The sequence below is a fragment of the Excalfactoria chinensis genome, chromosome 2, assembly GCF_039878825.1.
Source record: "Excalfactoria chinensis isolate bCotChi1 chromosome 2, bCotChi1.hap2, whole genome shotgun sequence".
NCBI lineage: Eukaryota > Metazoa > Chordata > Aves > Galliformes > Phasianidae > Excalfactoria > Excalfactoria chinensis.
The window spans coordinates 78199057-78224325 of record NC_092826.1 but is presented as its reverse complement, the minus strand read 5'-3'; the positions used below and the strand labels follow the sequence as shown (position 1 = coordinate 78224325).

Below are 25269 nucleotides of genomic sequence, written 5' to 3'. Positions count from 1 at the left end.
AGAACCCATCCTTGAGCCGGGTCCCCGCTGCAAACAGCTCGCTGCGGAACGCGGAGCCGGGAACTGCGTCGCAAAGGTTTTCTTTCCTTAATCTCCCTCCTGCGTTGGGAGCTGCCTTCTCCGCTGCGATTGCTTTCTTTTTTTTTTTTTTTTTCTTTTTTCTTTTTCATTTTTTTCCCATTTTTTTTTCCTTATTATTTTTGTTTTTCCTTCCCCCGTTCTCTTGTTCGCAGACCCTCTTTTTTTTGCCCCCACCCCCGTTTTTTTTTTGACCTCCCCCCCTCCCCCCGGCCACCGCGCGGAGCAGTCCGAGAGCGGAGCCCGGCGCCTCCGTCCCTCGCTCCGCCGGGGGGGGGGCGGGGGGTGCCGCACGGCCGCCGGGCGCTCGGCCCCGCGGAGCGGCGGAGGGTGGAGGGGGAAGGGCCGCGCTGCTCGCCGCGGCGGGAGGGAGGGAGGGGGACGGCTGCCGGGCGGCCATGCAGGCGCGCTACTCCGTGTCCAGCCCCAACTCCCTGGGCGTGGTGCCGTACCTCGGCGGGGAGCAGAGCTACTACCGAGCGGCGGCGGCGGCGGCCGGCGGGGGCTACGCGGCCATGCCGGCCCCCATGAGCGTGTACTCGCACCCGGCCCACGAGCAGTACCCCGGCGGCATGGCCCGAGCCTACGGGCCCTACACGCCGCCGCCGCAGCCCAAGGATATGGTGAAGCCGCCCTACAGCTACATCGCGCTCATCACCATGGCCATCCAGAACGCGCCCGATAAGAAGATCACCCTCAACGGGATCTACCAGTTCATCATGGAGCGCTTCCCCTTCTACCGGGACAACAAACAGGGCTGGCAGAACTCCATCCGCCACAACCTGTCCCTCAACGAGTGCTTCGTCAAGGTGCCCCGCGACGACAAGAAGCCGGGCAAGGGCAGCTACTGGACGCTGGACCCCGACTCCTACAACATGTTCGAGAACGGCAGCTTCCTGCGTCGCCGCCGCCGCTTCAAGAAGAAGGACGCCGTCAAGGACAAGGAGGAGAAGGACCGCCTGCACCTCAAGGACCATGCCCCGCCGCCGCCGCGCCCGCCGCCCACCGCCGCCACCGGCGCCGAGCCCGAGGGCGGGGGCCCTCCCGCGGCCGGGGCCGCTCCGCCGCCGGTGCGCATCCAGGACATCAAGACGGAGAACGGCACGGCCTCCCCGCCGCAGGCCGTGTCCCCGCCGGGCGCCGCGCCGCCGCTGGGCGCCGTGCCCAAGATCGAGAGCCCCGACAGCAGCAGCAGCCTCTCGAGCGGCGGCAGCCCCCGCGGCGGCGCGCTCCCCGCCGCCCGCTCCCTCGGCATGGAGGGCCCCGAGCCGCCTCCCCCTCCTCCTCCGCCTCCTCCTCCTCCCCCCCCTCCGCACCACCACGGGCCGGGCTTCAGCGTGGACAACATCATGACCTCTCTGCGGGGCTCCCCGCAGGCGGCCGAGCTGGGCGCCGGCCTGCTGCCCCCCGCCGCCGCCGCCCCGCGCAGCTCGCTGCCGCCCGCCCTCTCGCTCGGCGCCTACTCTCCGGGCCACAGCTCCGCCGTGTATGGCTCGCCCTGCGGCCAGCCCGCCGCCGCCGCCGCCGGCTCCTACCACTGCAACATGCAGGCCATGAGCCTGTACGCGGCGGCGGGGGGCAACGAGCGGCCCGGCGGCCACCTGCCCGCGGCCAGCCCCGCCGAGGAACCGCTGCCCGACTACGCCATGCCCGGAGGGGGCGGCGGCGGGGCGGCCAACGGCGGTGCGGGGAGCGGCGGCGGCCCGGGCGGCGGCGGCGGCGGCGGCGGCGGAGGGGCGGGGGGCGGCCACCAGGAGGGGCACCACCCGCACCCGCACCAGGGCCGCTTGGCTTCCTGGTACCTCAACCAGGCGGCCGCGGCGGCGGCGGCGGCGGCGGCGGCGGCGGCGGGGGAGCTGGGCTACGCGGGGCCGCAGCAGAGCTTCGCCGCCGGTCCGCGGGACGTGTTCGAAGCGCCGCGGATGGGGCTCAGCGCCTCGCCCGGAGGTGGAGGAGGCGGCGGCAACGCGGGGAGCGGCGGAGGAGCGGGGGGCGGTGGCAGCTGTCAGATGGCTTTCCCCGGCAGCCAGCCGCTGTACCGCGCCTCCGGGGCCTTCGTCTACGACTGCGGCAAGTTCTGAGCGCGGCCCGCCGCCCGCCGTCCGAGTGCGGGGCGGTGAGAGGACGGCGGTGCCCGCTCCCACGTAAGTGTCGCTTTGTTTTTGGTTGATCGCTTCCCGGCAGTGCTCTCCCCCCCCGCTCCCTTGAGGTATCGTCGCGCTCCGCTTCCGCACCCCCACCCACCCAGCCACCCACCCACCCTGCCCCCCGGACAAGGACTTGTTTGAAAGTGTAAATTGCCACATAGTAATTTATTTTTAATTCGTAGTTGGATGGTGCGGACCAAACGCCACAAAGTGTTTCCCCTTCCCCGAGAAGTGTCGTTAACACGGACTGAAACGCTGATTTTTTTTTTTCCCACTCTCTATATATATATTAAAAAAAAAAAGGGAAACTGTATTAATCTTATTCTATCAATATTTTTTTTTCTTGGTTTTTTGTTTTTTTTTGGTTTTTTTTTTTCGTTGAAAATATCCCGAAGGTATCGCGTTGTTTGTTTATTAATAAATTACCGTTCAGTTGGAATGACCCTGCCCACGTCTGCATACTTTCACGCTTTGCTTTTGGAAAGGGAGAGAGAGAGAGAGGAGAAGGGTTCTGTGCTTCCCGCTGGCCGATGGCACTGAGCGTCCCCTCCGCGCAAGTCCCGGGCACCGCCAGGTCCGAAAATCCCATTTCTGTCCCTTCCGCGCTGTGTTTCCCTCTCTCGGTTCGCCCCATACATTGAGAACAAAACCCTCCCGGGGCAGCTCGGGGCTGGCAACTAAACAAACGCGTTTTCTCCCCAATTAATGGCTGAAAGTGGCGGTGCGGCCCCGGCCCGGTCCTTGCTCTGCTGTCGGTTCACTCACACGGGACGGCCTCTGCGCGTTGCCCATGTGTTCGTGAGCGGGATTTGCGTGTGGGTCTCTATTTAAAGAAGGGTCGCGTATTTATTTCTAGAAACTCACCGCGTGTGTTTCTAAAGCCCGCGGTGGATCTTAGATGGCAGATAGTCTCGAACGTGTATTTTCTTTAGTGTGCCGTCGGCGCAGAAATCGCTGCTTTACGCACTTGGCAGCGGGGCCGATCCCTTAGCGCAGCTCTTGATCTCCGAAGGGAACGAAGCGTTGGGTCGCGCCGGTGCGGCTCTGCCCCACTGCCGTCCTTAGGGAACGTTCCCACTCTGCTGGGACGGCCCCACTGCTCCGGTGTGGATTCGTTTAGGAAAAGCTGGAGGGGGAGATTTTATCCTATGTAGTTTTTAACATTCTTTTCCCCCCCATCTCTCCCCTCCTTCCTTATTCTTTAAACCTGAAATATATATATACATATATACTATTTATATTATATATATATAAACTATTTTCACAGCCACGGTAGACGAATGGGTCGCAGACTGACGTTCTGTCTGAGCAGGAATGTCACCTTCTGCTCAATTTGCAATTAAGGACCTACGGGCATTGGGGATCGCCTCCCCCTTTGCAAGCAGCAACCAAAGTGCCATAAATTCATTAAGTTGAAAGGCTGTGCCCTGTCAGTCAGAGCTGGGGAGAAGGCGATTCGATTGCAGATATTTAAGGCCTAAAGTTTGCTCGCAAGATAATGCCGTTTCCTATCAGCGCCTCTTATCAGGAGGCGACACTCAGCAGTAATTGCTGCCGCATTGCTGAGTTTGCACTGTAAATAAATACAGAGGTGTTCACCTCAGTGCCCTGCTTTTGGGCAGCTCTTCCTCTCCGGAGCAGCAAAAATCACAGCGTACCTTCAGCACACAGACTTTGGGGTTTACTGCATAGAGCTGCCTAGAAATCGGTTTATTTAAATAGCTCACAGTTTTTTAAAGTGTTCCGTGTAATTCTTTGATTTTATTTCGTTTTTCCCGTGATAGTATCTGTAAAGAAACTATTGACCCTATCTATATCTGTTTGTTGAGTTGGGTCCGAAGAGGTCTCCCTCCCCCCCCCCCCCCCCCCCGCCTCCCTCCCCCCCCTTCGCTCTGCCTTACCGTTGTGTTAACGCTGGAGAGAAGGAGAAATAGAGCGGAGCGCTCTGTGCCATTTCTGATGGCGGTTCCCCGCTCCCAGCGCCGAGCGCTGCACCCCGCTCCTGTTTTCGCCCTTTTCTCCTCCCAAAATGGAGCTCCGACGGCAAGCGGGGTCTGTTACCACCGTGCCTGCCTGGGATCGGTGTTTCTCTCGAAATTGAACGCCGAAATCAAAGTTAAGGCGCGGGGAGGGCAGAGCGGAGATTGCACGTAATGGTTGCGCGGTATTTTCGGTGCTCAGAAACATCGATCTCCACGCACCCCCGGTTTTCTCAGCGGTGGGAGGGAACAGAGAGGACAGTGGGGCTCGTTTCGTGCCGCTTCTCTGCTGTGGGAGAAAAAGGCCGTGAGGCATTCCAACGAGTGCCGCCCGTACCTTCCACTGTCCCTGCGCGGGGGTCAGGGATATGTCCCACCGGGTTCCCGGTTCTTTCTGACGACCCCTCCCTCTCCCGAAAGTTCTGTGGGAAGGCACAGCGTAGGGCACGCGCGGGGTTCGTTATTTTGTATTTCTTTCTGTTAATTATTATTTTTTCTCCCCCCTCCGCACAGAACCATAACGCGGAGAATGGAAATGGCGCTGCGCGGTTTCTGCGTGGGTCTCCCCGCAGAGCCGGGCCTGTCCCATCACCACGGAGGCGCCGGATGACCCTGCGCGCAGCGCGCATCTCTCCGCGAAGCCCCTGCAGCGCTGGGCAGAGGGACGGGGCTAGTCGGCCCTGTTCTGCCGCGGGGCATTCTGCGGGTTCAGAGCCAGAACGCAGCTCCACGTTGTGTTTTAACCCCAAGCCAAATCTCAAAAACTATTGCCTTGCGTGTTGTCCAAGAAAAGAAAAAAATCTCGCCTTATAACTGTTGTTGTTAATTTGAGGGACCGCTCCGTTTGGCCGACCGTGTTGGTTTCTTATTTGTGTTTAATTATCTGTCACCGAAACTGAGGGGAGTGTGAGGTCTGAATTCCCCCCGGGCAGAAGAGGAATATTCTTCCCTCTGCCCGAGTTTCCTCCATAGAATTTCTTCTTAAAGTGAGTGGCAGTTTGCATTATAGACCGCAAAGGTCACAACCAAAAGCAGTGGGGAAGCACACTGCAGAAAAGATGAGGATTTAAAGCCTTTCCCCACCTCCACAGCCCCGGTCAAAGGCAGAACGCGGTGCGACTGTTCGTGTCGCGGCTGGAGGTCTTACGGGGAGTGTTACCAAACGTGCGTTTTACAAAAGCGGGGCCCTTTCGGAAACCTCATGGAAAGAGCCCCGAGGTGAGCACGGCCGTATTTTCAAAATAGAGCGCAGCTCCGTGGAGCGATAGGTGACCTCTTGGCTGCACTCAGGCAGCACGCTGCCCTCTGTGCGTAACCCCACAAAATGGGGGGCTGAGGGGAGCGCGGTTGGATTTGCGCTGGCGGGGGCTTTTGTTGCGCGCAGAGAGCAGCGGCGGCGGCGGGCCGAGGCTCACGTGAAGTGGAACGCGAGGTAACGATGCTCGGGGTTTCCTGTGTCGTCCTCATGGCGTGAGCAGGAGTGGAGCGCCGGCCCCGAGCATCGGTAGTAGAAAAGAGACCTCCGCGCCTCGTGGGGATGGATGCTCCCGCGTCCTCTGCCAGAAATCATCGATTTCGGGAAATAACCGCTAATTGAACGTTAGCTTTCAATTAATCTCAGTGCGAAGTCATTGAAATGTCGGCACAATCACCCCGTTCTCCTTCGGTTGCCCGACGGCTCGGTTATTTTGTTATGCGCGGTTTTTTGGAAGGACTGCGAGGCGCGCAGCAGAGGGCAGGGGCAGCGGCGGTGCCGTCGGGGCTCCTAAGGCCGAGTGGTCGCTGCGCGGGTGCGCAGGTAGAGTGTGGAGGAGTACAGCGGGGCAGCGCGCAGAGCAGGTTGCGCGAGTTTTAGTCCACCGGACCTCGACCCGAGCCCACGGGCCGGGATGATCTCGCCCGCCTTTCCCTTGTGGGTTCTGTGGGTTTTTTTTTCTCCCCCCTTTTATTTCCCCCTCTCCCTTTCCTGCCCGACGGCGCGTCCTTCCCAAAGGTGGTGCGGTGCCGCGGTGCGCGGAGCCCTCCCGACTTCATGACGGCGGCGCTCATAAAGCCATTCGCTTCTTTCCAAAGCCATAAACAAACGTCGTGTTAGGTCAAGATTGATGGTGTCCATGCAATAAAACCGGGCCAGGTCAGGAAGGAATAAAATTCAATCAGAGCTCGCGGAATCATTTTTCAGGGGACAGAAAGACAGAAAAGGAGACGGGGGTCAGGGGAGGCGATGCCGCCGGTCCCAGCGCACCGCCGCCGGGGGGAGGGCGGGGGTTAACGAGCGATTGTTTTTTATCAAGCGCGAAACAATGGCCGAAGCGGAGGGGGGAGCGGCTCTGTGTCGGGGCTGCCGCAGCTCCGCACCGGGCAAAGGCTTCGCGAGCTGCCCCGGGGTGAGAGCGGCGTGCGGGACGGGGACTGCCCTCGGCACCGATAGACGCCCGTGGTTCGCTCGGCTTGTAACCTCGCTCGATACGCGCGTGCGGCAAAAATAAGAGCTATTAGAAAGCGTAGGGAAGGGGAGGAAAGGCGGCCCCGGCGGGCGGCCCGTGGACTGCGTGGGAACGTGGCGGCCGGCAGTTTTCTGCCCCCTCCGTCAGCGCAGCTCGGAGCGCTCTGGGTGGGCAGAACGGAGCGGTGCGTGGGGCCGCTCGGGAGCGCCCCTACCTGCGCCGGGGGTCGGGGCTGCGCGCAGCAAAGTGACACCGCCAACAACGAGCGCCCAACTGGAATCCCCCCCTCCTCCTTTCGCCTCCGCCGCTGGGGAGATCGGAGGAAAACCGACACGTTTAGAATCATTAGCTCTGAAAATAGTCGAATTTCCTCCAGTCGGGAAAGAAAAAGAAAAAGAAAAAAAAAAAAAGAAAAAGAAAAAAGAAAAGAAAAAACAAATGATGACACTCGGGATATTTATGTACGATATGATATTATATATTCATCAATCGATGGATACCGAGGTCGGCTCGGCACAGCCGCGGAGCAGAAGGGCTCGGGGTAGAGAAGCGCCATAGCGTTGCCCCTCTCTGTTCCTGTACTTTGTTTTTCGAGCGTTCAAACTTCGAGTTTATTATTATCATTATTGTTAATAAATATCTGAAATAAGGGAAAAAAGGAGAACGTTTCCCACCGAACGATAACGTAACACCGCTGACGGTGCCGCCCGGAGCAGAGCGCTGTTCGGGCAGTGCCGGCGTAGCTCGGGACGGAGGGGGTAGGGGGGACCGGAGCGGGCTCATTAACAAAGCAAAGGTCGCAATTAGCGCCCGCCGCCACGCACCGACCTCTTCCCCGCCCGCAACCCCCCCCCCCCCTTTCGCCCCCAGCACCGGATCGTTGCGAGGAATCTGTTGATGTTTTTCTTCCACCCGTCAAAACGTTGGAGCTCTGCCGGCCTCAGAGCTCCGGGCCGCGTTTGTTGTGTCTGCGGGCGGCGGAGTACCGGCACTCGATGGGGGGGCACGGGGGAGAGAGAGGCCCCCGCCCCACGAACAGCGACCCCCTGCCCCGAGGGGAGGGAGGGGAAGGGAGGAGGGTGTCACCCTCGCGATGGAGCTGGCGGCTTCGCTTCGCGACCCCGGGGAAAAGCCCGGCGCGTTGTCTCGCTTCGAACGGGGCCGGGGGCGGTGGGGAAGCGTCCCCCCTTGGGAATGGAAGGGGGGTCGGAGTCGTGTGGGGCCGCCGCCTGCTGGATCGGGCACCCGCGGGTGACTCCGGGGAAAGGGGTTTCGGGAGGGGACAGAGTGGTGATTTCCCAACCTTCCTCAAAAAAAAAGAAAAAAAAAAAAGAAAAAAAAAAAGAAAAAAAAATAGAAAAAAAGATAAAAAAGAAAGGAAAAAGAAAAAAAAAAAGAGGGGAAAAAAGAAAACAAGTGAAAGAAAGGAAACAAACAAAAAAAAAAAGGGTGAGGGGGAGAAATGAAAAGAAGAAGAAAACGGGGAGGGGGGAAGAGGAAAAAGAAAAATCGAGAAGAAAGCCGTTTTTGTTTGCTCGGTTTTGTTTTGCGTTAAGCCAGCGCTCCCTCGGTCCGGCTCGGTTCGCTGCCGCCCGTGGGAGCGGCTCCGGGCGCTCAGCTCTGTGCCGCCCGAGCGGCCCCCTCGGAGGTGCTCGGGGCCGCGGTGCGCCCGACGGCGCGGTCGGAGCGACGGTGTGCGGGAGAAGGGGGGGATGGGGCTGCGTTGCGTCGGACGTGGGCACTGAACGGGCTTTGGGAACGTGGGTCTGTGAGCGGTGCGTGGATTCCGTATAGAAGGATCGTCTGCTTATATCACCGTGCGCTTGGATTTTTATTTTTCATTGTTTGGTTTGATTTTTGTTTTATTTTATTAAGTTTTGTTTTGTTCCGTTTTTAAAACACGATCCCGTGGTCACTGCAAAAGAGCGCGGCTGGAGGAAGAACTGTAAGTCGCCCTGAGGGAGCCTTTGGTTTAGGACCCGTTTCGCCTGCCGCTCCCCCTTGCACCCAACACAAAGGCTGAAACAGCACCGCCTGGCTCTTAACACAGCGCGGTTGGGGCGAGCAGAGAACAACACCGAGGGCAGAGGAGCGCTGGTGATACACAGGAGGGCTGCAAGCCGATGTTACTGCGACCATCCCATACCACTGCATGCAAAAATAGTTCCCAGAAATGCGTCGTCAGGAAAGTGCTTTAGGGTTATCCTTTTCCTTTATTTTTTCCCCCTTCTTCTTTTTTATTTCTCCTTTAAATGATGATTATTATTAATTATTACATGTGCCATAGAGATATGCCAGCAACAGCCCTTTGCACAGGGGCCGTGGCTCAGGGTGAGCGGAGCAGGACAAATCCCACCCCTCCCTCTTTCTCTCCCTTCATTCCCGTAGCCCCACAACCCTGGGCTCGCACTCTGCTCACCTGCATAAAGTGGCCCCAATGGGCTGTGCCGCAGTAGTTCCCTTTCCCCGTGCCCCACTGCACCCTACACGTTTTCCACAACATCTCTGGCAGCCGCCGGGGTGCACAAAGAGCCCTTTCTCTCTGCAGTCCCCATCATACCCTCCCTGGTTTACTGCAAGATGGTGCCCCATCCAGCACCAAACACAACTCCCCCATGACAGCTCCCCTCTGGTTGGCTGCAGGACGGCCCTGCTTGTGTATGGGGCACCCAGCTGAAGTGATGGCTGCGATCAGCGGTGGAAGATCCCAAACCAACGGGAAATGGATGGGCTCAGTGACCTCTGGATAACCCGGGCACCTTGGCGTGGAGAGTGTAAAAATATTTACTCACCTTGAAGTTGCTTTTTTTTTTTCTTTTTTCTTATTTAAATGCTTCTTTTTATTTTATTATTATTATTTTTTATTTCTTAAGCCATCTTTTGAGACGGTTCAAGCTCCAGTCTGAGGTTTAATCACAGTACACAGGAAGAAGGTGGGTGGGGAATGAGATGATTCTGGAGGGGGGAGAAGAGGGAAAAGAGCACCCAAACCCCAGGGCTGGGAAGGTACTTCAGGAAGGAGGGGCTGGGAAGGACTAAAAGGTTCTCTGTGACCCCTCACACCCTGCAATGAAGATCTGAAGCGTGCGTGCAAACCCCCTCTGCTTGATCTGAAAGCGATTCCAGCAATTAGGAATTAATTTAGCATGGTCAAAAGGCGATTTCACTGCAAGTTAGATCGAGTTATCTGAATTTTTACAGAGTTCAAGTGCTGGAAATGGGTCGCTGGGGTGGAGGGAAGCTGCAGGAAGGGAGAACAAGGAGTGCTCAGAAAAGGAAGGCAGGGGGAAGCGGTGGAGCAGGGGCTGGAGGGCACACAGAGAACCGCGGCTGTGCTGCTGCCATTGCTGGGGGGGGGGAGTGCTGGTATTCAGATGGGAGAAAGTACTAAAAATGCGCTGAAGGTCGCATTAGGTAATAGAAAGAGAAGTTTTAATTAAAAAGTAAGTCGGTGGGCTCGCCGGCCAATGGCTCCTCTAGGTACAGTAGTGCAGCAGGCACCAGAGGTGGCCCGTGTGGAGGAGCAGGCCTGCCCCCAATGTGTGGGGCCTGAGGCACTGGGGAAATGGAGGAGGGACAAAACCGGCCTTGTACACACAGGCTGCTAGCACTGAGGCACCGGGGCTGGGGGTGGCCCCCAGCATAGCCCCCGTGTAGCTGTGCCTTGGCCGGGTCCCGCCGGGCTCAGGCGTTGGGGTTGCTCCTCATGAGCTCCACGTCGGCATCCACCATCTCCCTCACCAGCTCCTGTGAAGAAGGAGAAAGGCAGGTGAGGGCCCTGGAGTCAGGGATGAACCCTGCAGCACAATGAGCCCCTGGCCCACTGTAGGATGGGGAGGAAGCAGGGCTCCTCCAGTGCTTGCCTGTGAACTCCCCTATTCGTGACCTCCTTTGGTTCCCTCCATGAGCACGCACTCCTTTCCCAGGGTGGGTGAACAGTCACACACACTGCTGATGTGGCTGCTGCCATCCAAACAACAACAGCCCAGGGTGGTCACTGACCATGCCAAGCCCTCCACCCCGGGTGGCTCCTAGGGGACACGAACTGCTGGTAGGCACAAAACTCCCTACTCACATCAAATGTGACTCTGGGCTTCCAGTTCAGCTTTTGCCTGGCTTTGGTACAGTCCCCTTGAAGGAAATCCTGTGGAGAAGAGAAAATCACTGTGAGAATGGCTCCCTCTCCCCACTGCACAGCACCGGTGCTGGGCTCTGTGCTGCTTCAGCTCAAAGCCCTCCAGCCACAGCCTGTCCGAGGAAGGAAACTTGGGGGAACCCTTGGAAGCAGCACCCGGTGGTCAGTGGGCATCGGGTGAGGCGCACACATCCCTGCAGGCTGAGCATGGCTCTCAGACCCGGCTGCCTTCTGAGGGCAAAGTACTGAAGATGTACTTGTTGTGGAAGCTCATCTGCCTATAAATCACCAGGAGGCAGCATCCTTTCACCAGGCTATTTCAGAGCAAAAGAGTTATTCTTTGTTTTTGTGTGTGCCTTAGTGCCTTATAATGGTGAACGCTTTATAATAAGTTGTCATACATCTTAGTCATGCTATTGAATGAGCTGCTTCAAATTCCTTTCCCCCCTGCTTGTTTAAATAATGTAAATCACAGAGCAAACATGACAACTGTTCTCTTTCAAATAAAAATGTGATCACAGACAGATGATGCTGAAAGACTGTTGTGAATATGGGTAACCACACGCAGCAGTAGTAAACAGCCAGCTTTGGAATTGCCTACATCTTTTTTTTCTTAAGAATTTTCAGCATCCCCATGGAAAGAAAAGTCCAAACACCTCGTAAATGAAAATAAATGATCTCGAAACCGTTACAGAAAACAAGGCTTTGTTCATATTCACCTCACTGTTAAAGTGCTCTTCTAAGTGCTACCACACCAAAACAATCCCACAACCGGTCATCAAAACTAATAACATTAAACAAGGAAAAACCTCCTGTGACTGCATCTCTAAATGAACGACTAAGGGACTGATTGCATCTTCCTGTAATACCCAGTTGGCTTTTGCAACTTGCAGTAGTATGCAATGGTTTATAATAGTGTCATCTCTCCACACAAGTTTAGTTTCTCTGTAGTAAAGACCAAATTATATCCATACGTGTTTAGGGAGCAACAAAACAAACTTCAGTACAGAACTACAAAGCTGAGGCGGAATGCTGCCATTGCCCTTGACTTGAGCTGCCACCACTTGATGTTGGCAGAATTGCAAGGCTCTGCCCTACACCTGGGCTGGGTTTCTCCTTCTCTACACTGTGCCTACTGGCAGGGCTAATGGGAACATTGGGGCTTACGGACACATTGGGGTTGATGGGCACACTGGGGCTGACAGATGCATTGAGGTTGATTTAGGAGGAAGTTTTTCACTCAGAGGATGGTGACGCTCTGGAACAGGTTGCCCAAGGAGGTTGTGGATGCCCCATCCCTGGAGGCATTCAAGGCCAGGCTGGATGTGGCTCTGGGCAGCCTGGTCTGGTGGTTGGCAACCCTGCACATAACGGGGGGGTTGAAACCAGATGATCATTGTGGTCCTTTTCAACCCAGGCCATTCTATGATTGTATAATGGATGCACTGGTGCTGTTGGGCACATTGGTTTTTTTTACCCTGGTATCTTTTGTGTGGTTCAGATTGTGATAACTTCCAAAATCACCTCATCCTGTGCAGTAAAACGTAGGAAATTCTTCTCCGTAATTGTGTTGCAGAAAGCTAGACAGCTCGCTTCCAGCAGCAGAGGAAATCCACCAAAGGAAATATTGCAGAAGGGGATGTGGAACAAACACGTCTGCTGAGGCTGTTCCAGGCAGCATTTGTAATACTTCAGTCTTTATGCTGAAAGCATTCCAGTGTGCGTTCAGAAAAGAGTAAATGGATGCACAGGAACAAAATGATATGAAAATAAAAATGCAGTGATTTCCTTAAATTAGACTAAACGATTTCCTACTGCAGCCCCGCACTGGGTTGTTAGAAACTGCTGCAGACCTTTGGGGCCAAGTCATGTAAAACCATGTCAGCTTGAGGGATCCCCCAGAGGGTCGTGTGAATATGGATTGCAAAATCTGGTTTGAAATGAGAAAGGCTCCCACTAACTTTGATAAAATTTGGATCGGGCCCTAACGCACTCACAGAGGGATGCCTTTTATCTGGGGTTCGGCTTAGTTCATATTAATACGTGTGTGTGTGTGTGTGTGTATGTGCCTGCAAACAAGGAAATCCTTCTTAAAATAATAATTCCATAATGAAAACAACTGCCTTTTATTCAGTTCTAATTCGAGCCACGAGCTAGAAGTCGCGTTTTTAATACCGCCCTGTTTTAAGTCGTAAAAGCCGTAACATAAAACTTGTTTTCATTTTTGGAAATGCTTCTTAAGCAATAATTTCACATCCATGATCTTTGTAGTGAAAAAAATATCCTTTGAATCCGAACCTATCAAGGACCTTGCTTTCCCAGATAAGAAACGGACCAAGAACGAGCAAACAAATTGCTGTTGCTTGCTGTATGTGGCTGCATTCTGCTTTCGAGCAGCTTGGGAGCAGTCTTTTAGCTTTCTTGGACAAATGCTTTTTCTTAAAACAGTTCAGCTTGAAAAAAAAACAACCCACCTTAATGCCAGTCTTTAATACAAAAAACACAAACATTCGGCTGCTGAATAGGTCAAAATAAGGTGTGTGCCAGGGGAGATTTGAAAGCAGTAATAAAGTGATTTGCAGCACGGGATTATACATAGAGTTGAGACGAATAACCAGTGTATTAAATAAACATACGTATTAAAAAAAATGTTTTTTTTTTTCCTTAAAAAGCTCCCATGCTTTAACAATGATGGCATAATCTGTGAGCAAAAAGGGAAAAAAAAAAAGAGAGAGAAAAGAGAAGATTTAATATATATGATAATACAAATTCCCCAGCTGATTCAGGTTAAAAGATTTTTAAGTGGCTCTCTTGAAGAAGTCTTGTACTTCTGAGAAGCACTACTTCGTAGTAAGATTTACTTGAAAACAGCCTTGTGGACAAAATAACCCCTATGCACTTTTTAAAAGGTTCTCTTACAGAAGTTCTCATGTCCAGAGATAAAATGCTATGTGATACCACAGTATTAACGCTGTATTACATCTACATTCAAGGTCTGGTTGTGTTCTTGTTAAGCGAGGTTTCAACACCGAATGGAAATGAAGACTGGAACAAAGCTATTCCTGATTAAAGGATTGTATCGCAGTCGTGTTTCCTGTATTTTTCTACAAGTAGCTCATAATATGAAAACAATAAGGTAATTACAATAAAATAAGAATATTACAAAAAGCTCCTCTTGGAACAGAGTGACTGCTTGTTTATATTATCCCAGTTCTTTCACTGAAACCAGAGATGCATTTGTCAGGCTTCCAATAAAATAAAATGAAATATATATATATATATATATATCCCTCTAACACACTGATCCATAAAGTGTTCTTCAGTGTTGGGGCTCCACTTTCTGGAGGTGCCATCAGTTGAGACAACCAAGAAGAAAGAGGTGAGCTGCCACTGGAGAGGCCGTGGATGTTTTTGGGTGCTGCTGCTGAATGTGGGCTGCCGGTATCCCCGTGTGGTTTGGACATGATGGAATGACGGCACTCAGTGCTTTGTGGCCCCCCAGGAGAGCTTTGTCTGCAACGCTGCACTTTATGTACTGACAGGAAAACAAAGCCCTCTGGCTTCACAAGGGGTTTAAATACTGAGCTGAGAGTTTGCAAACCTGAAAACACCGATTAAGGCAGTTGTTCTTACGGTACTCAGGTCACAAACATAAAACTAAGTCTTCGCTCTTAGTTAATCATTTTGGAAGGAACATTCCCTTATTTTCCATGCAAATATAGTTAGCGTAAATGAACACTTACAACAAGTTTTGCCTGGAAGCTGTCTAAGGTTTGGAAACAGCATCCAAGTAAATATTTAAAGTGAAGGAGGGTGGAAAAAACAGCAGTACTGAATATGACAGTAAACTCTCCTCCACCTTTATATCCATCCCACTGTCACATAGCTGTCTCCTGCAGAAAATAACAAGCTCATCCAGTGTGATTTTTTCCCTTTTACCTCTTCTGTACATTAGACATAGCGTAGAACATACCCCTTTATTACTAAATCTGATTTTACTATTCAGTTTCATTGTCCAAATGCACGCACACCAATACAGACAGATAAGCAGGGAGAAATTTGTTATGCAATGCATCAAGGCATTTTAAAATTAGGTTTTAAAGCCATGAGAGAAAAATGTAGAATATTCTGATGTAAAGATCACATTTCCCAAGCTCTTGTTCTGGGTGTCATCGCTGCTTCTATTTTGACTCATGCAGTGATTGATCTGGTTTCAGCGTGCAATGCATCACTGTCTCATTCAATTAGCCTCAGCTGAAAATGTAAAGCTTCAAGACAATGTGAGAAAAAGGAGATAGTGTGGCCTGAAAGAAATCCAAGGTTTCCTTAATTGCTACAGCTCAGCTGATTGCCTTTAAAATGTTCCTTCGCTTAAGCCAGCACTTAGAGCCAGCTTTTGCTCACTGCTACAGCAGAATAAAATGCAGACCGAGTCCTCAGTAAAACACCTGCGATGGAATCGTGCCCAGCTCCATTCGCTGCGGCAGAGACAAGGCTTTACCTCTAAAAATAAACAGACTTGATCTAAGCACACAACAGTTTTACTGCATCTGAAAAGTGGCCAGGGTTAGGTTCACAATCAGCAAGGCTGCTTGGAAGATGATTTGTTACAGCAGAGCTCCCACAAGTACAGAGTGCAGACCCAGCTCAGCACAGGCTCTGGCTTACGTGTTTAGTCTTGCACTGCTCCTCAAGGAGTTTCATCAAGAAGGATTTCAAGAGTATAGTGGCAAACGTCTCCCGCAAACCCTGCTTGTCTTTTACTTTCCTGGTCCCCTACTTCAGATCCTTCCTTTAACTCGTCCCACTAGAAGAAAAATTAATAAACAAACATTGAAGCCAGCAACATTAGCTTACAGCTTTGCATTTTTTATCTCAGTCATGCAAACTTCATTTTATGAAACTATGCATGCCTCCTTTCGTGCTGTTTTTGCATCTTTCTTTCTTTCTTTCTTTCTTTCTTTCTTTCTTTCTTTCTTTCTTTCTTTCTTTCTTTCTTTCTTTCTTTCTTTCTTTCTTTCTTTCTTTCTTTCTTTCTTTCTTTCTTTCTTTCTTTCTTTCTTTCTTTCTTTCTTTCTTTCTTTCTTTCTTTCTTTCTTTCTTTCTTTCTTTCTTTCTTTCTTTCTTTCTTTCTTTCTTTCTTTCTTTCTTTCTTTCTTTCTTTCTTTCTTTCTTTCCTTCTTTCTTTCCTTCTTTCTTTCCTTCCTTCTTTCCTTCCTTCTTTCCTTCCTTCTTTCCTTCCTTCTTTCCTTCCTTCTTTCCTTCCTTCTTTCTTTCTTTCTTTCTTTCTTTCTTTCTTTCTTTCTTTCTTTCTTTCTTTCTTTCTTTCTTTCTTTCTTTCTTTCTTTCTTTCTTTCTTTCTTTCTTTCTTTCTCTCTTTCTCTCTTTCTCTCTTTCTCTCTCTTTCTCTCTTTCTCTCTTTCTCTCTTTCCTTTTTTATTTTATTTTATTTTATTTTATTTTATTTTATTTTATTTTATTTTATTTTATTTTATTTTATTTTATTTTATTTTATTTTATTTTATTTTATTTTATTTTATTTATTTATTTTTTTCCACAGCAAGTTTTATTGAGCATGTCTCAGTAACAGCACTGCTGCACTGTACTCTTGGGTCTCTGCTGCAGGTCATTCCCCTTGCTGCTGCAGGGGAACAGCCTTGTTTGCAGTGCTCGCAGAGGACAGGGGGCTGCATGTGCACGTCTCACACATCTCCTGTCCCCTGCTTGCCACCAGGCTCTGGGATGCTGCGTGTGTCCCAACAGAGATGCAAAGACAGAGAGCAATTGCTGTGACTTCAGTTGAGCTGTTCCCAGTGCGTTGTTAGGAAAAGCAGCCAGACTTCACTGGACAAGAGCTGCAGAGCCTGTAAACGTGCATCTCGCTGGTGCAAAACCCAATGCCCGGCTGAGCTGAGCTCTCACCAGCACCCTGAAGGAATCCCAGACACAAGCACCGCGCCTGCTGGGCTGTTGGCCCTGCTCTGCAAGTACAGAGAGTTCTGGCTCCATGTCTGTAAAGGGCACTGTTTGGTATAATATCTATAGTAACGGGGAAAGAAACCCTTGTAATTATAAAGCAAAAGGCTCCTATCACCACAATAAATATGAGGAGAGTGGAAAGAAAGCACGTCCATGAGCAGTGCCCAGGGCTAGTGACAACACAGTAAACATCTTCAGGAATTTCAGAGGAGCCATAATGTGTCGCTCCGTTTTCACTTTTTCTTTCCTCTGTTCTTAGAAAAGCAAAGTTGTGGAGCAGCCAGGGTACCGAGGGAATAGAGGAATGCCAGTGAATTTGGTTCCTGATCTAAATTTGTTTTAATGCAGCATGAACAGACTGCTTTCCACTCTTGGGTCAGCAGTCTTTAGCAGAAAGACAGCATTGTTTGCAAAGAACCGCAGGAAAAGGCAAAAGGCAAAAAAGCAAGCGATAGGTTGAAACTCACATATAACAAAATATCACTTAAAATAAGAGACAAGCTCGCCCCCCTCCCGCTCATGTTTTCACGTGCAAATCCCCTCCCTGCTCAAAAAAGCTCCAATTTTAATAACTCCATGGTGAGGGGAAAGGGAGGGGAGGGAGAGAAAAACCAGAGGGCCATGCTGACACTGTGAGGCGCTGGGCACCTGCGCTTCTGAGGGCCCTCGCAGGCTGCAGGCGCTGGGCACTTCCAGGGCACACAACCCAGCACAAGGGGCCACCGCAGCCGTGCTGTCTGTACAACTTGGGCACCATCCCTGCTTACCCACAGGTGTTAGAGCAGAGGTTTTACTTTATCTGTTTGATAATCTTTAGTGTCACCAGTTTCCAAAGGGTTAAGGCAAATGAGCTTGGCACAGCGATAAACATTAGGGTGATAATAACAGCAATGGAGACTGCCTCCCTCCTCCTCCTCCTCCTCCTTCCCCTCCTCTCTACATCCCCTTCCTCCCCTCCCTCCCGTGCCTTTTCCACTTCACCGCTGCCTATCAGCATGAACCGCAGCGAGGCCAGGCCTCTCCTGCAATGACAGGGGTGATAAGAGACAAGAAGAAAACAGCAACCCGTCTGGCCTGCTCAGGAAGTCAGAGTTCGGCAGCACCGTCCATCAGCGGGGCCAAGCGGCGGCAGGCAGCGACGCCTCGCTTGGCTCCATCAGCACAGCTCTGCCCGACCCGCTGGCACCAATAACACAGCACATATAGACCAGCTGGGCCTGGAGCCATGGCAGCCTTGTGGTCAGGTGGCTTTGGTAGCAGCAGGGCTGCAGCATGCTGGCATGGCAGGCAGCATGGGGAGAGCACGTGCAGGCCTTGTGTCAGTGCGCAGCTGCATGGACAAACCCCTGAACAGAGCTGAGTGCTCCTCAGATCTATTGAATTGCCAAGCAAAGCCTAAGAAGGCATCTCGGCCAGTGCCGTCCCTTGAGTCAGATAAAATTCCTCCCAAATTACATCCTGATATTCCCCACAAGGCAGTAATGGATCTAACTCGCCTTGAATCAGGAGTGAAGCACCCCACGGCATGCCTGGCTACGGCTGCTTTCCAGGACCAGCCATGGGGCAGACTGGAGTGTGCTCCCAGAAGCAGGGAAAACCCCACTGCTGTCTAAAGCAAAGCTCCCTCCCTGCTTACATTCCTCCTGATCTGCCCCAAGGCAATCCCAGATTCTTGGGAAGTCCTGGAAGGTGTTCCCAGTGTGAATGGAAGCAAAGCTGTAACCTCAGAGCTCGTGGCTCTGCAGGAGGGTCTTTCAGATAATAAGGTGGCTCCTAGTCTACAGAAACTTGTTGGTGAATAGGCAGAGCACCTCTCAGAGTGAAGGAGAAGGATGAACCACTCCTTTGTACAGATCATAATCACAGAATCATGGAATCATTAAGGTGGGAAAAGACCACTAAGATCATCTAGTCCAACTGTTGACCAAAAATGGAGTCCCTCTTTGTAAATGCCAGTGAAGGACAGTACAACGCTTGTTGGTTGTTGCTGTCCTGTAGCGAGGCTGCTGGTAGGAAATGAGGTGTGAGCTGACCCTTGTGTGCTTCAAGCTAACCTGTGGATAAAGAAGTCCCTGAATAAACCATATTTTACATGACGGAGTTTAGAAACATTCATTCATTTTCTGTTTCCAGCTGAGGCGCTGGGGTGGTTGTACACCAATACATTTCTTCAAGCTGCCTGGCCAGAGTGCAGAGAGAACTGCAGTGCATGACCTTCACATCACCAAAACAAGATCTGTAAGGGTAGAGATCAGCTGCAGCATATGGAAGATTTCTCCTCTTTTCCCTGCCACTTCTGTGCTTGGGAAGGCTTTTGCTCATGGTTACACTGCGATGTGGTGCCTCTTGCTTCCCTTAGGCCTGTTCTCAACTCCAACAACACTTCTGGGAGAAAGAGTAAGCCAGTCATGCCTTCATCACACATGTTTATTGCTATGCACAATTCTTGTTATTTAAGCCAACACATGATATTCTTTGGAATTGCTGAATGCAACTCTCACAGTTCTGTTCATCAACTCCAATTGTTTTTCTCATCCCTCCTTACTTTTTGTATTATTGGAAACATTGGGAAATCACTCTGTAAAGCTGTTTGATTTCAGCAGGGTTTATTGTACAGTAATAGCTGCATTTTTGACTGGAAGTGGAATATGGCCCCCAGGGCTAGCTGTCTTCACAGGCTGACATGTCGAGATGAACAGGAAGACAGATAACGCCACAAATCCGTGCTGCTAGACTACTTAGTTTCTTCTCTGCTTCCCCTGAAAAGCCACTTCATTTATAACAAATTTTGTTGGATATGTCTGTAGGTTTAATTTTTATTGCCAGCCGAACACCAAAAGATAAGCGACAAACCAATAAATGGTAGGACAATGAGCACATATTCTGCCTAGATACTTATACACAGATATACATAGATACTTATCTACGTAACTTAAGAGCATTAAGCAGCAATTTAGTGATCAGCGGGATATCACTACTGCAGAGTGTGATTTTCTCCATCTTGTAGAGGATGCACTGTCGATTTCACTACCCTTAAGAATATTTGTATCTCTGAGAAAGTCAAGGTCAAGTTACATTATTAAGAAAGTTGGAAGGTTGTGCTGTTTTGTTTTTTTTTTTCCTAATAAAAATATTAATTTCCTCAAAAGGTCATTTTTCATCTAAAAAGCATGTCACTGGAAAACTCCAGCCCACCTATGATCTGCAATTGCTTTATTTGACCTGTGTTCAGTGCTCATTTCACCGCTCTGTGAATCAGGGTTGACAGGAGAGATGACGCTCCCTTCCTGGCATGTTTATAGTGATGTATGAACCTCTGCCACTCTGAAACCTATGGTAAGACTGTGGGTGAAAAGGACAGAAAAAAAGATGGATACCTCCCTCTTCCTGTCTTCTTCCCCACTACAGATTAACAAGTACGAAAGAGTTAGCACAGAGCACAGATAGTCATTTCTCATTGATGGAAAACCTGCTGTTGTAAATATTCCCTCCCTTGGACTAAGTGGGGTGAAGAAGGGAGCTGTCACTTCTCTGGGTAAAATAGCAGCATACTGTCGGCTCTTGTTCTAGAAACAGCCTCCCTCTGCATGGTCATAAACCTGACCTAATTTATGGGGCACATCACCTTCCCCCCACCACTCACCACATTCCAATTTCTCACTAGAACCCCCATCAGATTTGAAAACCCTTTTGAAGATGCAATATACTGGAAGAATTTAAGCTGTGAAAGGTTTAAAGGGAGCTCATGAGCTGAGGTTTTGTTACCCGTGGAAAAAGACACTATACCATGGGGCTCCTGTCTGCGAAAGTGATGATATCCTTGCCCAAGCCCTTCCAGTTATAAAGCAAACAATGAACTGCAAAAGGGTTAATATAAAACAAGGTAGGATCATTTCTGAATCTAAGTATGTCCCAAATGTATTCTTCAGCGCACTTGATGAAGAAGGAAGTCCAAGCAGTGGCCTTTCACATGACATCATAAAAGCCTAATTTATCACCAGCCACCAAACATCTAGAAAATCATAACATCCTTTCAGGAAAACCATGTGCAAAATAATCAGATTTACTTTGATGAAAGCTTTAGTGTTTGAGTCCAAGTAGGACACTACAAAGAATAACCCTTTGCAGGTACTGGCGCACAACAAAACAGGTCACATTTAATGCTTCAAACTCATGCTTTATCCATTAAAAGGCTTATGCATTTCCTGTCCGTAAACAAATGTATTTCTATGCTGAATGTCTATTCAACCTAGATTCTCAAGATAAAACACTTGCCACTGCTAAGTCCAAGCAAAGTAGGTAGCTGAATATTTCATTTACAGATTAAAAACATGCTACTGCTGCAAACACAGGCATTGTGCTCCCCACTGCCCTGTCTCACAGTCTCTTGCAAATATGTTGGGGATGTGGGCTGAACACTGCCTAGTATCTTACAGATTTTGAAAGGATGCTCTACAAGTCACTGCAGCCTCTAGAAGCACAAATCTGGTAGAAAAGTAGGCTTATGGTAGACTTATTTCCCTTCCTCATGTCTTTCATGAAACCTCAAGAAGTGTCACTCAGAATGAACTGTGAAGCATGCCCACTTCATTTTCCCTCCAAAGCATCTGAAGCTTTTGTCTGTCTATGTTAGATGCTGTGCATACTGCCATTTTCAATCAAGACAAAAGACAGTTGGGATGCACAATTTCGTCACCAAGACTAGTGCGGGGTTGCTATCGCATTGCTGTGAGAAGAAAAGGTGCCCCACGGAGCAGGGCTCCATGACATTCACTTGGAACTTGAAACCTGAACACATCAAAGTCCTTCTGAGACATTTAGTATCACCCCAACCATCAATCCCAAAACACTCTGCCAAAGACACTTCCTTGTCTACACAACGCATTCGCACTTCTGGCTCCCCTATATAGTGGCCAGTGCAATCTGACTGTCATGTTGGAAAAATACTGCTCAACTCCAACAAGTAATATATCTCCATAAAATTAACTGGTCTCACATTTGCAAATTAAATCAAACAAGTCTGTGTTTCATGTTGATTAGATAGACAAAACAGAAAAAAGGTGATTAATGAATGACTACAAATATGAGCTATGTGGTGTTCAGGATGTTTCTTGCCTGTGATGGAAGTAGATTGCTAAGTATCTGAAGACACGCAGACTCCAATAGCTGTTCAGCTCACTGATCTTGCTCCTTAATAATTTGAGCCTTAGGCTCTTACTGGTCAATGGCCACAGGTTCATCTCGTTCGACTGGAAAAATAACTGGATTTTCCACAACATTCTTGGTAGCTTGCTGTTGCGTGTTCTCTCATCTTGGTTAATAAAAATAACTTCCTATTAGATTTCCTGCACAGGAAAGCCTGGAAAAAAAAAAACCCACATTTTTTCCTATTCTACCTTTCACTGTCTCTCAGAACAAACATCCAATCTATTGTAAAATATTCCAAGAAATCAATAAAGATTTTTTTTCCTTTCTTTGAAAGATAAGCCAAGTATTTTGTTCTCTTTTGTCCTTCTCTTTCCTTGTCAATTTAATTTTTCTCACCTTCTTTGTTGTTTCAATCCTTCCCATTTTTGGCTCATTTGTTTTTCTATAAAATGTCATTTTTCTCCTTTCACTTTTAGACATTTTCTTTCCTAATCTGGGGCATCTTCCAGTTTTTCTTGCATTTAAGCTCCTGTTTCTCTTTTGAGCATCATTCTCCTCTTCCTCACAAACACTCTCTTAAACCTGGCGTTCCTTCATCATTTCTCATCTACCCTCAAAATGCATCACCTCCCAGTGAGATTTTGCCCTCCTCATTTCTGCTATAGCGATCTTCTCCCTTGAATGTTTTTCCATTATTTTTCCAGGTGTTCTCTACGTATCCTTACCGACTTGTCCTTTTTTCAGTGGTTCTTCAGCACACACGAGTGTCAACTTTCTTTTTGCTCAGGTTCTGAATACAGCACAGAATGTTGCAAGGTTTGGGAGACAATTTAAAGTACCACTAACACAGCAAAAGTTTGCTGACAGGGCTGAAACTTTGTTGAAATAAGCTTTAAAAGGCACAAAGATCTCCTAAAGCTAACAGTGCCAGTTTCTGTAGGGGTAAAACCAGACTCATTTATTGCTATTGATGTTCACAGTAGTTGCCTATAAAATTCCACAGATTTGGCAGCGCATTCATCGTATATACTTTAAAAGCATGCATAATATGCTCTGTTTCTTTCCAAGGCATCACCAAATGCAAATAACACTTCTTTAAATCTGTCCTCTCAATGACCTTCTAAGCTTAAACACCTTCAATTAAACAAGAAAGGAATTTTTGATCGGTTACCAAAAAATTCTTCATTATTTCACCCTGCAGCAATCAAATATGAATAAGCATTGTAGAAGGGATAAAGTTAGCATTTTCTAGTGGTCCTGCCCTACCTGCCAAACCTCCTTTAGTTCCACAGCTGAAGAACAAGCAAACTGCTCAGATGCATACAGTAATAGGCATGAGCTCAGAATAGTCCAGTGCTTTCACCAGTATTATGTATAAAATGTGAGATGCCTCATCCATCACTTTCTTACAAGGAAGGTGTCTCGTGAGACCATTCACACAGTATGTCTTCTGCCAAGTTTCAATACGAAAGAAAGAGCTGTTCCTCAGACAAGAAATCCTGTTTTTCATTCACACTTCGGCAGCACAGGGACATCAGGTAAGGGTCCTTTTTACACTGCACAAGCACAAAAATGGCAGTCTTTTCTCTGAAAATCTATCAAAGTCAAGTATCGCCTCATTGATTATCCTGTTAGAATCCATCTGTAGCTCACAGCTCTTTTCCAGTGCAGGTCAAAGATAAACCTTGTGGTTTGGTTTACTTTGTTTGAGGTAATCCAACCTAGCAGGCAATATATGTGAACGCATAAAGCCACAAATGACAGAATTGTCATGTACTTATTGAGAATCTAACCATCAGCTGAAGAAAGCTAGATAAATATCTTGGCAACTATTTCACTTGTAACCTCAGAAAGACTTCAGGCAGACATAATGCCATTAAGACAAAATAAAGCTGTTCCACAGCAGCACTACAATGACTGGAGTACCTGCAGAGAAGAAAAATACAAATCTTATAGAACTGGGAAACAGTAATGACATTACAATGGTAAGAACACATTTCCACCTCCATCTAACAAAGCTGAGAGGCACAAAGATTTGGGGACTTGATTAACACCTTGGACTGTGAGGGAGGGGAAGAACCTCTAGGCTGTATCCCACCACTTCCCTCCGATACATGTGTGATTTATTACAGACAAAACAGCTGAAGTATGCAAGTCACAGTGCATCTGGCCAAAAATGATTTGCCCCAAGTAAGTCTTTGCTGTTGTTTTGAGGTGAGCATACAGAACCTCAGCAGCAAACAGCTCTGAGGATGAGTGGACATACAGCACCTGGGCACAGTAGGTTACTTATTCAATCTCATATTCCTTGCTTGTCTAAAGTTTCATTTCTATTTATCTCCCTGGATTTTATTCTATAGCTTCTCTCACTCAAATCAAATGCTTACCCTTGTAAGGCTAAAAATATTACTGTTTGCTCCACCTTTCCCCTCCAGGCCCTATTACTGACCTGGGAGTAACAGAACTTGTGAGTTTACTGGTTTACTTGTCTCCTGTGCTCTAAAAATTTAACATTCTTCTTTTCAAAGACTTTCTCTTCAAATACTACATTAGAGCAAAAAATTGATGTGTCAAAAAGCTGAGATTTATGTGCAATCATGGGACTCCAGAACTTTCTGGTTTACGAAAACAAAACAAATGAGAAGGGTAATAGGTAATACAACTTTCATGATAGGCTGGCTTCAGAGAACAAACATAAATTTATTTCACTTCGCTGTCTTACAGACATTCACTATATCACTTCCATGGAAGGACCCTGCAGCACACTGATGCCACAGCCAACAGCAGAATGTTTTCCTTTTCCCCTGATTTCCTTTTCATGCCAAAAATTGGACCATCAAAGTGCTTTCATAGAATCATAGAAAGGCTTGGGTTGGAAGGGACCTCAAGGATCATCAAGCTCCAATCCCCCCCTACCCCACAATACTAGCACATGCTGTGTAGCACTACTAATATCTGTGATCTTGTGGTTTGATTTGAAAAGTTAAAACTGACACTTTTCACTGATTAAAAAAAGAATTATATTGGTATAGATGGGCTGCCTGGCAACTTCTAGTAAAAAGACCCAAATAAACTAATTTTATCTTTTTAAAGTAAACATTTTAATAGCACATGCTGCGGTGAAGTCCCACCAACTTACTATTCCTTATAGGGAGTGAACAGAGAGCTCTGACTTCCTATAGAGCCTCTTGGCATCACTTATATTTAAATAATAACAGTCAGGATCATTTTCATCAACATAAAAAAGAAGTTCAGATCTAATCAAGAGATGACACTGCCTGCTCTATGCTTGCCTGAGCACGTAGGCAGCGGCTGGCACTTCCACAGCTTGATCATTACTACTGCTCTTCAAATTA

The 25269-nt window shown here is 49.0% G+C and overlaps 2 protein-coding genes across 3 annotated transcripts in view; one reads left to right on the top strand and one right to left on the bottom strand.

Annotated features, from left to right (window-relative positions):
* The first annotated feature begins 473 nt into the window (after window positions 1-473).
* On the top strand, window positions 474-2514 carry FOXC1 (forkhead box C1). Its single transcript, XM_072329667.1, has one exon. The coding sequence runs from the start codon at window positions 477-479 to the stop codon at window positions 2157-2159; it is 1683 nt and encodes a 560-aa protein (XP_072185768.1). The 5' UTR covers window positions 474-476; the 3' UTR covers window positions 2160-2514.
* A 7497-nt stretch (window positions 2515-10011) lies between these two features.
* Window positions 10012-25269, bottom strand: part of GMDS (GDP-mannose 4,6-dehydratase) — a 392147-nt gene continuing 376889 nt past the window's right edge. For both annotated transcript variants that reach the window (XM_072328598.1, XM_072328599.1), the window contains exons 10-11: window positions 10727-10795; window positions 10012-10398 (exon numbers count right to left, since the gene is read on the bottom strand). In XM_072328598.1, the coding sequence (XP_072184699.1) occupies window positions 10336-10398; window positions 10727-10795 (132 nt within the window). In that variant the 3' untranslated portion in view covers window positions 10012-10335. The remainder of the gene's footprint in view (window positions 10399-10726; window positions 10796-25269) is intronic.